Below are 10292 nucleotides of genomic sequence, written 5' to 3' on the forward strand. Positions count from 1 at the left end.
ATAATAAAATTAATAAAAGTTTCAAACTTTCAAGTTTCAACTTTCTACTTTAAACTAACAAAGTTCATTAAAACAAGCGTAATAAGTCAAATTAATCATCAAGCTCAAGATCATCCTCATTGTATTCTTCTTCTTCTTTATCTTCTTCAAATTCAATTTCTTCTTCTTCTTCTTCTTCTTCTTCATCTCTAAGTCTTAGAGATGAGTGTCTCATAGAGGAAGATGTATTTCCCTTCTCAACTTGTTTAGGCTTAGCTTGTGAACTGGAGGTCATGGATGCAATATTTTTTCCTCTAGTACAATATTCAGGCTCTTCAGCTCCACTAGCCCTAGCAACGACATCTCATGTTAAGTCATCACCTTCAAAAACCAACTCATCTTCTTCATTATCACTTTCTCCATCTATTCTACCCATCAACCATTTATTACTATCATCAATATCTGTCAGAGAGATGGGATCAATCTTATCACGTGCATCATACCGAAGTTTTAAGGCACGATTATATTTCACAAATACCAAATCATTTAAGCGCTGCTGAGCTAGCCTATTCCTTTTTTTTGCTATGAATCTACAAAATGTTAAAAATCATAATAAGTATAATAAAATAGCAAAGAATATTTTCTACTTATAAAAGTAACATACTAATAGTATTAAACATTTATATTTATTACATACATGCTCAAATACACTCCAATTGCGCTCACAACCAGAAGCACTACAAGTGAGGCTAAGCACTTTAATAGCAAACTTTTACAATTCTGAGGTATTTGCTCCATAGCATTCCCACCATTCTGCTGGAGATAATATTCTTCTATGTCTAATTGTCACATTCCTCCCAAATAGCCCTTCTGCCTTTCGATATATAGAGAGCTGGGTAGTGATTTTATCTTGCTCGGCAGCGCTTGAAACCAATCTCTCCATAGTTTCAAACAAACCATTCACCACTTCTCCACAGATATTTGAATCTGTGTATGAATAAAAATATTCTGGATTCAAATAATGTCCTGCAGCATGCAGAGGCCGATGAAGTTGACATTCCCATCTCGCATCAATGATCTCAAACACTTCTTTGTATTTCTCTTCTTTCTCCTTAAAGGCCTTCATAATTGTTTCTTTTGCCCTATCCATAGCCTCATAAATATAGCCCATTGCAGGTTTTCTTTCGCCATCAACCAGTCTCAAAACACGGACTAAAGGGCCATATATCTTTAAAATATGCACAATACTGCTCCAAAATCTAAGTGTCATGATGATTTTAGCTACCTTCTTCCCCGCCGCTTCTTTTGCCCATTTACTCTCTGTCCAATCCTTTGAAATGAACATTTTTTTTTAAAATTTTGCTTCTGTAGGCGCATCCTTTCAAGAGTGAGAAAAGCAGTATCAAATCTTGTGACACCCGCCTAACAAAGCTCTTTTTGTCTTGTGAATTGCCTCAACATATTTACCATGTCGGGGCGAACATAAATGTAAGCATTCACACTCATTGTCTTCTTCAATGTTGCTTTAAATCAGGCAATTTCCCAATATCTTCTAAGATCAAGTCGACGCAGTGAGCAGTACAAGGAGTCTAATACAAGTGTGACCTTTTTGCTTCTAATAATTTTCCTACAAAAGAAGTTAGAAAAGTAGATAAGTTTAACATATATAAGAAAAAACATATTGATAAGAAAGAATTAAATAGATTTTTACCAGCAAGCACATTGTTACTTGCACTATCCGTAACAACTTGAACAATATTTACTTCTCCTACAGGCTCCATAAATCGATCAAGCAATTGAAATATTTTCTCTCCAGTCTTTGCATAATCAGAAGCATCAATTGATTCGATGAAAACCGAACCTTTAGGAGAATTCACTAAAAAATTAATCAATGTTCTCTACCTTTTGTCTGTCCACCCATCTGCCATCAAACTACAACCATACTTGGCTCATTCTGTTTCACATGACTTAATGTAATCATTTGTCACACTATCAACAACCTTTTTTAGAAAAGGAACCCACACCTCATGATAACTAGGTCCTTTTAGACCTATACCATATTGGCCAACCAAGTCCAACATTCTTTTGAAGCTTGAATAGTTAACGACATTAAAATGAATTGCCGCATCATACATCCACTCAGTTATGGCCATACAAGCTTTTTCCCTCAATTCTTTCTTATATGCCTCATTTATCGTAGTTTATCTTTCTTTACCCTTTCCACTTTCAACATTTTTTTGTACATTAGGAGCAAAATATGTATCCATTGGACCTATTTGTCTGGGCCTTTTTTTGTATATTCACTGATCTAGAACTTGTACTTGTAGGCGGCGGCACAACTTTAGCTCCAATACCATCCATATCAATATCATCACCAAGAGGGTCTACATCCTCAAAGTCCAATGTCACAAGTTTAGAAAGATTACTTTTCTTTGTCTTTTTCTCCATGAAATTTTTAATTTCTTCACATACATGAGGTGGATATTTTTTGCAAGTCGTAGTATTTCGAAACCCCCCAACAAGATGTTGTTTTGCACGATAGATATCCCCTTTTGTAACTTTTTGACAAAAGTTACAAATTAAATCATTTTTATTATCCGGATTAACTCTTTGAAAATAATTCCATCCCGGATCTTTTGATATATATGTTGGAGTATTACTACTACATTCCATGATAATTGAACAAGAAAATAGTCTAAAAAATTAAAAATAAAAATTAAGCAATAAAAAAGCACTGTACAATCTGTACCAACAATTTAAAAGTAAAACTTGACCAATTCAGGCATTGTACCTACATCTTGAAAAAACAAAAACCTACCAGCACGCCAGTACCAATATTGGACAACTCACAACAGTAAAGACAAAAAGCAGTAAAGACAAACAAAAATGAAAAAAATAGAAATGTTCATTTCAAAGCAAAACAAAAAGCAGTAAAGACAAACAAAAATGAAAAAATAGTAAAAAACTGAAATATTGGACAGCAGCACGCCAGCACCAATACAGCACCAATACGAACCAATAAAAACAAAACAACAGTACCAAAAAATCCAAAACCGGACAGCAGTAGGAAGCAAAAACACAACCTGCAAAAATTAAAAAATAGGAAATCAAAACAAACAAAACCGGACAGTAGCACAACAAGAACACGAACCGGACAGCAGCACAACAAAGAAAAGAAAATACAGAACTGCGGAAGAAAAGAAGATATAGAAAAGAAGAAGAAGAAAAAGAAACGAAGAGACGGACAGCAGCACAGAACACGAACCAGACAGCAGCACAGCCAAGAAAAGAAACAGAACTACAGAAGAAAAGAAGATACAAAAAAGAAGAAGAAAAAGAAACGAAGAGAAGAAGCGAAGAGAAGAAGAGAAGAAGAAGATGATAACAAACGAAAACGAAGAAGAAGAGAAGAAGAAGAAGAAGAAGAAGAAGAACAGAAAAAACAGAAAAAAGAAGGAAAACATACTTGGTGACGACGCAACTCAGCGATGGCAGCGGCGGACGAAAATGGGTTTAGGTTTCTTCCTCCCTTCCTGCGTTCTCTTCCTCTCTTCCTGTGTTTTCTGCTCTTGTTTCCCGTGCCCTAATTCCAAACAACATTGATTTGGAATGTTTTTTTTGGTTTAAAATCCAAATTTGGTCACGATCGATCGCGGCGCCTCGATCGCGCTTTCGTTGAGGTGCAAAGGCGCATGAGGCGCGCCTAGGCGCGAGCCTGGCGAACAGCGCCTGCCTCGCATGGGAAGAAGCGTTTTCCCTCGCGCCTTGCACGCCTGCGCCTGGGGCGCGCCTCAGGCGGGCCTTTAACAACACAGTCTCTAACCCAGTCTCAATTGTGGACATCATCCCTGTTTCAGCCTCGGTTAGTCACATCATCTCTGACTCAACCTCGATCACCAATATCAACTTCGTCTCGTTCTTGGTCGTCGACATCTTCTCTGACCCATCTCCATTTCAGCTTTAGTTGCTGACATCATCGTTGTCTAAGCCTTTGTCGGCCATATCATCTCGAATTTGGGCCCACACTTACGTGGCTTACTATAGACGCGAGGGGAGCGGCGGCGACCGGGAAGGTGGATAAGGAGGCGATGTAATTGCCTCATTAATGAGATAATTTCTCCCGGAAGATGTGGACAATGGCAACAAACATCTCGGAAGATATGGACAATGACAACCAGCATCCCAGAAGATGTGGACAATAACAACGAATATCTTGGAACATGTGGTAAACGGAAGTGTATATCCCAGATAACGTGTACATTTATGGCTCTTTAAAAGGTCACCTGCTCTCATTGGCACATGTATGTACACACAAACCCCTACTTCTCTAGCTAATTCAACTTCCTCAAACAAACCCTAACTTGATCATTGGAGTGTTTCTACTAGGATTTATCCCCAGTGTCATTCTAACTCTCTCCTTGAATGCTTTTCAATACCTTCCATCCTCCTAACAGACAATCTCTGGATAACGTGCATGCCAATCTGTTCATTGACGGATGACTTGTCTACTATATTTGATTGGAACAGAACCCATTGAAGAACCACAGACAACCTTCTTGACTGCAGGTCTACATCTCTCGGAGCATGGAAGTGATGAGAAGGAAAGAAGCAAAGAGAAGAGGCTGGTGATCTGTTTGCTTCCATAGATCATGGAAGGCATTTTATATCTGAGATCCCAACGTCCCAATCTGAAGCTTTTCTTTCACAAGATGCTACAAATTCTTGTACTATTGACAAAGAGATGATGTCGGAATGGGTGATCTACCATGTGACGACAGTATATGTGAATCTATTGTTTTGTCACATATGTTATCTTTGACTAGTGACTGCTCATTGCCTGCCCACCATGGCAGCACCACATGGATCAACATTAATGACCGACCAAAAAAGGGCCGGAGTTATCTTGGCAAGCATTTACATCAGAACTTTGCAAGCACAAATGAGGATCACAAATATTGCTTTGAAAACTCTACAATAATTGTCATGAAACCCCACCCGTGATGTTACATTAATCTTTCGTCGTAAAAAAGAAGATGCAACGAAAGGTAGGTTTTCTTCTCCAAGTTGGTAGCCCCAGCGCTCCCGTATATCCTAAGTATTAACTTTACCACCATCACCTACTCCGAAGTCAAGCCAGAAATAACAGCACTACACTCCCAAGTAACAAGAACAGATGAGTTAGAAAACAGGAGGAATTCCTATGAGTATATGCTAATTGGGGTGGGATAAGATACTGTCTTTTGTTTTCCTTGATGGAGATCCTCAGCCAGACCACCTTCTATACCGCTTGAAAGATCAGCAAAGTCGAGATCACAGTGTGGATCCTGTTCATCTTCTTTCCTTTCTTTTGCTTCAGATTCTTCAAAAAGGCGTTCAATGTCGTACTCAAAATTAGTATTGTCAAAGTCATGATAAGGATAAATGTCGAAGTCATGATCCATGATAGTACTAGTCCAAGGGGTGTCCACGATGCTCTTGTCTCGTTCAGCTTCGTTTGGTGCTTCTCCAGAATTGGTTTCTTCAAAGTTCCCTTCCTCTTGCAGTGTTTGTGGCTCAGACTCTGGTAAGAGCTCTGGCACTGGCTGTGGCTTTGGAGAAGGCCGTGGGCATTTTGTATAGCAACTAATGTCAAAGTTGGTGACTGCATTCGGGCCTCTGTGCTCAATCGCTGCAAGATCATAGGCTTGGGCAGCCTCCTCCTGAGTACCTATACAAGCACTCGAAAAATTAGCTGGAGCTCAGCAAATACGATTGGAATTTAGCTAACTTAATTGGATAGATTCAGATTATGGGAATCAATGATGGCACGAGCTCGAATCAATCACTTAGATGGTGAAAGATGGGACTAGTCTAAAACCCATAATTGAATCGTACCAGGTTGGTTGGCTCCAGTTATCGGTTGAATCAGTCATGTATAAAGAGGATAGTGTGGACATTCTCGTGAGAGAACGAGCGATCAAGGGGCAAAAAGGATGGTGACAGGGTGACTGGGCGTTGTTCTGTTTAAGTGTAAATCGAGGGAGCAATTGAGCAAGAACATACAAGTGGATATCACTTTTGCACCCAAGAACTTTTGAACTCACACGATACTTGCCAGTGGCAGGCATCAGTTCGATTAAAAACGAGAATAACTTGCGCATTCACTTAGATATAACACCAACAAATTACACATCGTAGCAGTTACTTCATGCCCATCGAATGAAATGGAAACCAAGCATTGCATTCCAAATACATGAGATAGTTTAGAAGAGACGAAGTGTTATCAGAAAGCATACTGAAGGTGCCTAAGTAGAGGTACTTGTTGCCCATGACCCGGCCAATCCTGGCCTCCCACCGCCCATTGTGGTGATGCCTGTCAAACTCCGGCAATGTAGATGAAATTCAACCAAAACACGTTATAAAAATGCTGTCTATGATCCAACAAAAGATGTTTAGGGGAAACCTGGCTACCCCACGGTACTTGGAGACACCCCTTGAGAACCCACTGCTCCGGCGCCGCAGTGAAACCATGTAGTCCTCTTTGGACATGCTCTGCATCTCTTCGTAATCCTTGGCATATGTCTCTAGCTGCATGAAATCATGTAACAACTAAATTAGGCCTTGGAATTAATCAACAAGAGGAATTGAGTGTTTGGAGTGGAAACCAGGTTACAGGAAAGTTTAGAGCGGTCTCTGAACCCCAATACTTGAGTGCAGCGAGATCATATGTATGTGCTGCAGCCTCCTCCTCATCATAAGCTCCTGCAACATTAATTTGTAAAATGAAACAGTAGGAAAAGGAACAAGTCGAAGGAAAATGTAAGATCAAAAAGAAAAAGGATACATCCTTCTCGAAAGTGAGGTCGGTGAGCGTTTGTGTTGCTTACCCAAATAAACTAAGCACGAGTATCGATCATCATCAGTGGAGGATCCATCCACATGCACATCTCAAGACAAGATCCGAAGCAAATAAATAAATAAATAAGAAACAAAGGGGATAAACACGAACACAGCTATAAAAGTTTGGGGAAAAAAAAAAGAAGCAGAATAAATAAATGGTAAAGCCGAGATTCAGAGATTTGCCTGACCTTGTCTTCCTTTCTTTTTCTGGATGGAGTTCCAAGAATGTCTGTCCCAGAGGTGAGCTTCAAATCTCCCTGTCCATCTATGCCTGATGGTAGATGCAGGATTGAAGCACAAATCGAAAGTAAAGGAATCGTCTAAAAGTCTTTGAAACACCACAAACACAGTGGGTGGAAATTACTTGGTGACTCCTCTGAAGACAGAGCTCCTCTTCCCATTGCCATTGCCATGGCCAGAAGGAGGTTTATCCAGTTTAGGAGCTCGCTTGGGTTTCCTAGGCTTCTTCACTTGCAGCACACTGCAAGATGAGGAGGGTGGTGTGAATGAGTTGGAAGATGAGGAGGAAGAGGTGGAAGGAGCAAGCTTCATTGAAGGCTGCGGGTTCCTGCGATTTTCTTATTGTGGTCTTGCTGCAGTTCATTCGCCCAGGAAAGGCCAGGGAAAGCATTTATAGTTTGGAATTGGGGATGAGTGTAGCAGCCCCTTCAGTTTCAGTCAGTAAAAAAACCAAAAAAAATAAACAAAAAATGGTTATTGGGTGGTCAGACGAGGCCAAATGGCTTCGGAATGCATGGCTATGACACTTGGGTCGAGGGTTTGGCAAGCTCCCAATTGAGTTCTCGCTTCTCTCCATCAATGCAGTCACTTAGCTCAACTGTGCGCCATGAATATGATTGCAACGGCAAAGTAAAGAGAAGCATACATACGCCACTTTTATCATGGTTCACCAGCATTTAACTCTATGTGAATCTGCTTACGGAGAGGCAGCAGGCCTGAATCGCTTGATGCTACACCAACCTTGCAGAATTTGTTCTCTGCGACTTCGGTCATGGAATTCGGAGCATGGTAGCTGGCCTGCACAATATTTTATTCTTCTAACTAAACTATTTATGTACGAAAATGGTTTATTTCGTTTTTAAATTTCATTTTATTACAAAATAAATTTTAGTCCACGTGGGTACGTAACTCATACATTTAGGTGATGATGTAAGAGAATCATATATAGAATAGTGATAAAATACTTTCTCAATTTTTTTTTAAACATTTAAGAATTGAATCTCAATTTCAACGGATTAACGGATAAAGTTTTTTTTTTTTTTTATAGACGGTTAACTTAAGAATATTAAGTTGATGAGCCACTTGCTGCAATTATTTCTTGATTTATTTTATTGTTAATGGAAAATTTTTATGGGATTAAATTAATTATCTTAGGATTAATTAACATAAATTAAATATACGAGATTAACTTAAAAAAAAAATAGTGGCTTGGTGAATAATTTTCTAAACCCATTTACAATATTATTCAATGAATACACGCATAAATTAATAAGCATTATTGGTGATGAAGACAATATCAGGAAATGTGTGACATATTGCATAGTTCCAACAATACTTTCATATGTTTAAAAATTAATCATAATAGTAGAAGATGAAAAGAAACTACCTGTGACAATTGATGTATAAATAGCACATATGTCATTAATTTTAACTCTGTGTAATATAGTTTCTTTGAGAAATAAGACATCATTTTGAATGTGAGAAAAGCTCAATTCTAAGAAATAATTAACTGTTGCCTAGGTCTAAGATAAGAAATTCTTAGTTAAGAAGGTGGAGTGGAGCGTTGATGTCATCTTTATAATTATTGATTGATAGAGCATCATGAAAGGATCTAGTTATCAATCATCTACAAGGGTACAATTACAAAACTAAATGCAATGACAGACTGAAATGGTTGACCTGAATCAAGAAACAAGGTCATTTCTTCTTACTTGTCATGGGAGGAGTTCCTGCAATAGCGCAGCCGAGTCTTTTACAGGAATGGACAACAATCTTAGTCATTACCAATGGAGAAGAGAGGAGAAAGCAGAGTCAACCAAAATCAGCACACAATTGATTTTGACTTCATCCCTTTTATATCCAAGGCACATCCTATAGTAGGGATCATCCACATAAATTCATAATTTATTAATATCTCATTAATATTAATGAATCAGATTAATGGATCTACATATGCAATTTACATCCAAAAGCACCAACCCCCTTGTGCAAAATATATTAGATCACTTAATGAGATTTAATCTTAATGATAATTGTTGTGTTGTTAATGTTGGTACAGTTAGCATCAATAGTCAAATTTAGGTTTTGACGAATGACAAATTAATTAAAGTTAGATGTTATATTGTCTAACCTTATTACCAAGTGTGTAGAAATTGACAGATTTAGAGGACTTGATACTAAGCTAGAGCTCAGTTAGGTCTGAGGACCTGATAACTAACACGAAGTCTAGATAAGTCAAGGAGTGACCCGATGTCTGGCAAGAAGTTCAACTGGGTCTGTGGGATCTAACAGCTGGCTGAAACCCAGTTAGGTCTGCGAACCGACAATTGACAGGAAGACTTGGGTCAAGAGGCAAGTCAAGTGACAGTAAATAGTAAGTAAATGTAAGCAACTGGAGGAGAGATCTAGTGAGGACACATTCCCAATTGAGGGAATAGTAAGCATCAGTCCGACCTAGAGTTTCGGTGAAACTCAAAGTCAAGATCGGACTGTTCGAAGACTATCAAATATATTACTACTCTCATTTTCATTTTATTGCTTGTTGTACTAACATTATGGTGCAGAAATTAAAGTTCAAAGTTGGCTGAAAAAAGGAGCTCCAAGCACCCGGGAAGGATCCAGACGCTTGGAGGTCCGGACGCCCGGACAGAGTCCACGCGCTTGGATTGGCTTAAACCCAAGGAGGCAGACACTAATAAGCCGGTACATGTGAAAATTCAAGAGCCAGGGCAGGTCTAGGTGCTCGGAGATGGATAAATCTTCAGAGATAGACTTTCACCGAGGTGCATCCATGTCAGTAATCCAAGTGTCCGGAGATGGATAAATCTTTAGAGATAAACTTTCACCGAGGTACATCCATGTCAGCAATCCAAGCACCCGGAGATGGATAAATCTTCAGAGATAGACTTTCACCGAGATGCATCCATGTCAGCAAGCCAGGCACTCGGAGGTGGTCTGAGTGCTCGGAGGAGGATACGTCAACGGAGTCCTAGGCCTTATTGGAGGCACCCGGGGGTGGTCTGTGTGCCCAGAAAGGGTTTATAAAAAGGACTTCGACTAGAGGCTTCAGGGCATCACTCGCTCCAACTTTCGTACTTGCGTGTTACTCTTAGAAGACTCCTACGGCACCGAAAGTCTGCTCCGACAATCTGCAATCAAGCTTCCATTTCTTTTGGTCGGTATAACTTTACTTT

General features: G+C 39.3%; 1 protein-coding gene across 2 annotated transcripts; it reads right to left on the minus strand.

The window, feature by feature from the left end:
- Positions 1–4889: 4889 nt before the first annotated feature.
- Positions 4890–7464, minus strand: LOC122046502 (ethylene-responsive transcription factor WRI1-like). 2 transcript variants are annotated; one of them, XM_042607228.1, is made up of 8 exons: positions 7223–7464; positions 7047–7129; positions 6846–6854; positions 6632–6720; positions 6422–6546; positions 6255–6331; positions 5429–5686; positions 4890–5338 (listed from the first exon to the last, which is right to left on the minus strand). In XM_042607228.1, exons 1-8 carry the CDS (start codon positions 7408–7410, stop codon positions 5178–5180), a joined length of 990 nt encoding a protein of 329 aa, XP_042463162.1. In that variant the 5' UTR covers positions 7411–7464; the 3' UTR covers positions 4890–5177. The 2 variants fall into 2 exon arrangements, with proteins under 2 accessions (XP_042463162.1, XP_042463161.1); XM_042607227.1 differs by having other exon boundaries at positions 4890–5686.
- Positions 7465–10292: the final 2828 nt, after the last annotated feature.

Source organism: Zingiber officinale, chromosome 2B (genome assembly GCF_018446385.1).
Source record: "Zingiber officinale cultivar Zhangliang chromosome 2B, Zo_v1.1, whole genome shotgun sequence".
In the NCBI taxonomy this organism is placed as follows: domain Eukaryota; kingdom Viridiplantae; phylum Streptophyta; class Magnoliopsida; order Zingiberales; family Zingiberaceae; genus Zingiber; species Zingiber officinale.